The 1813-nt window shown below is 41.1% G+C and overlaps 1 protein-coding gene across 1 annotated transcript; it reads left to right on the top strand.

The window, feature by feature from the left end:
• Positions 1-658: 658 nt before the first annotated feature.
• On the top strand, positions 659-1459 carry LOC111663863 (glucosylceramide transporter ABCA12-like; the record flags this gene model as incomplete). Its single annotated transcript, XM_023418233.1, has 3 exons — positions 659-823; positions 963-1158; positions 1320-1459. Coding segments are annotated over 3 exons (501 nt in total), but the record flags the coding sequence as incomplete, so codon positions are not given.
• Between the last annotated feature and the right edge of the window lie 354 nt (positions 1460-1813).

Raw genomic sequence — 1813 nt, 5'->3', positions numbered from 1 at the left:
TTATTTCCCTCACGAGTTAAAAGGAGAGTGAATATTGGACTCACATCCATCAGGAGGCCAGAAACAAAATTCCAAAATTCCAAACTGCAGATATCGGTGGCAGTGCTACTGTGTTGACAATACATCTTCAGTTTCTTCGTTGAATTTTATCGGAGCAACGTTGCCTGTACATGTGGCTGCACACTGCAAGAATTGATAAAAATAAGACTTCAGACAAATCAGACAATTTGACAAATAAAGATTGGTTACGAATGGTGAACAATAGCACTGATTAAATATCAGTTAATACTTGCTTTTCTTTATCGTGTTCCCTCCACTGAGAAGGTCAGATTATTTCAATGTATGATGAGAGAAACCATAAAGTAATGACAAGGACAGAGAGGAAAAGGTCACCAATGTTGCAATATGATGAAGAGAGAAGTATGAAAGTGTGACTTTGTGAGGGTGTGAAACTTATAGGATATGGTCCTAGCAGAGCATTTTTCATTTTGAGGATAGGCTTTTTCTATTTATTCACTTTTCATTCAAATGAGTTTTAGTTTGACAGAGCACTTTGCTGCTGTCTTCCACAACATGCAACTCATCAGGCTTTATAAAAGGATCTACAAAAAAAAAACAGCAATAGAAATATGTTTGTATGTTGATCTTCTACTTTCAGATGGTGTTGTCTGAAGAAATGCAGGGCGTGGTGGGAGTTATGCTTCAGATGGCTGAAGTTATAACAGACATGATGAACAAGATTTCCCCTGCCATCAGTCAACTGCAGAGCTACCTGCTCTCCATCGAAGACCTCAACCTGGTGGCCGACAACGAATTTAGCCAAGTGTGTACCCTTTACTACTTGTACATTGCTACACCCACAATGTTCTCGTGTGCGTTTCTATGTTCTATTTTGCCAAAAACAAGGATGCAAATATTTTGGTGCTCCAGAAATAGTCTCAAGCTCCGTTTTTCCCCCCCAGATGACCAGAGGACAGAGGAGCACCATCTCTACTAAAGCCACGTTTGTCACCCTCTCTCGAGCGTTGTGCAGTAACGGTATCCTGGCTCTGTTTGGAATCTCCAAACTCCCCGTCGCGTCCGAGTCAAACCCCTCATTCTCAGATAACCAGCGGAGGGAGGAGATGATTGAGAGATTCAAGATTCCGCGAAATGCCAGTATGTAGGGAAGGAGGACAGATTTGGGGTTTTTGGACACTGAATTTTAAAGTCATTAAGCAAAACTAAGCATTAAGAGACTGACATATGTTTTCCTGATTTTGGTCTTTTAGTGGGATTTGCAACAGGCTTATTCTTTAAACTTTTGTTTCCTTGTATAGCTCCCTTCTGTATGAACATGTACCTAGACATGGTCAATACCACAGGAGGAGCCATCGCCTGGGCCTTCCTCAAACCAATGCTGATGGGACACATCCTGTACACCCCTGACACCCCCGTCACTAGGGCCATAATGGAGAAGGTATACAGTACATATCGTATAACTTGACACATGCACAAGTTACCTCCTCTGCCCTTTAATCCACTCACTCTGCAGCTGATATTCACTCTGAAAGAAAAAATATGTTGTTTTTTTTTTGTTTTTTTGGGGGGGGTTTTATATATGGACATAAAGTGCTACATATGCGACCAACTATATTACACAGGTTACCTGGAAAACCTTGTTAAACTATTTACTCACCTGTCTCCAGTATATGAAAACAATTGTGATTGCCCTTGTGTGAGGGCATCTCCACTTTCTTTTCTTTTCCTTTGTTTTTCAGTTGAAACGCCTCACAGCCAGCATGTATGGGGATTTAGCACCTTCATGACCTTT

Source organism: Seriola lalandi, unplaced genomic scaffold, assembly GCF_002814215.2.
Source record: "Seriola lalandi dorsalis isolate HSWRI2012SDOR001 ecotype SW California unplaced genomic scaffold, Sedor1 jcf7180002001207, whole genome shotgun sequence".
NCBI classification, from domain to species: Eukaryota; Metazoa; Chordata; class Actinopteri; order Carangiformes; family Carangidae; genus Seriola; species Seriola lalandi.
The sequence above is the reverse complement of the archived record's forward strand: the minus strand, read 5'-3'. Positions and strand labels throughout refer to the sequence as shown.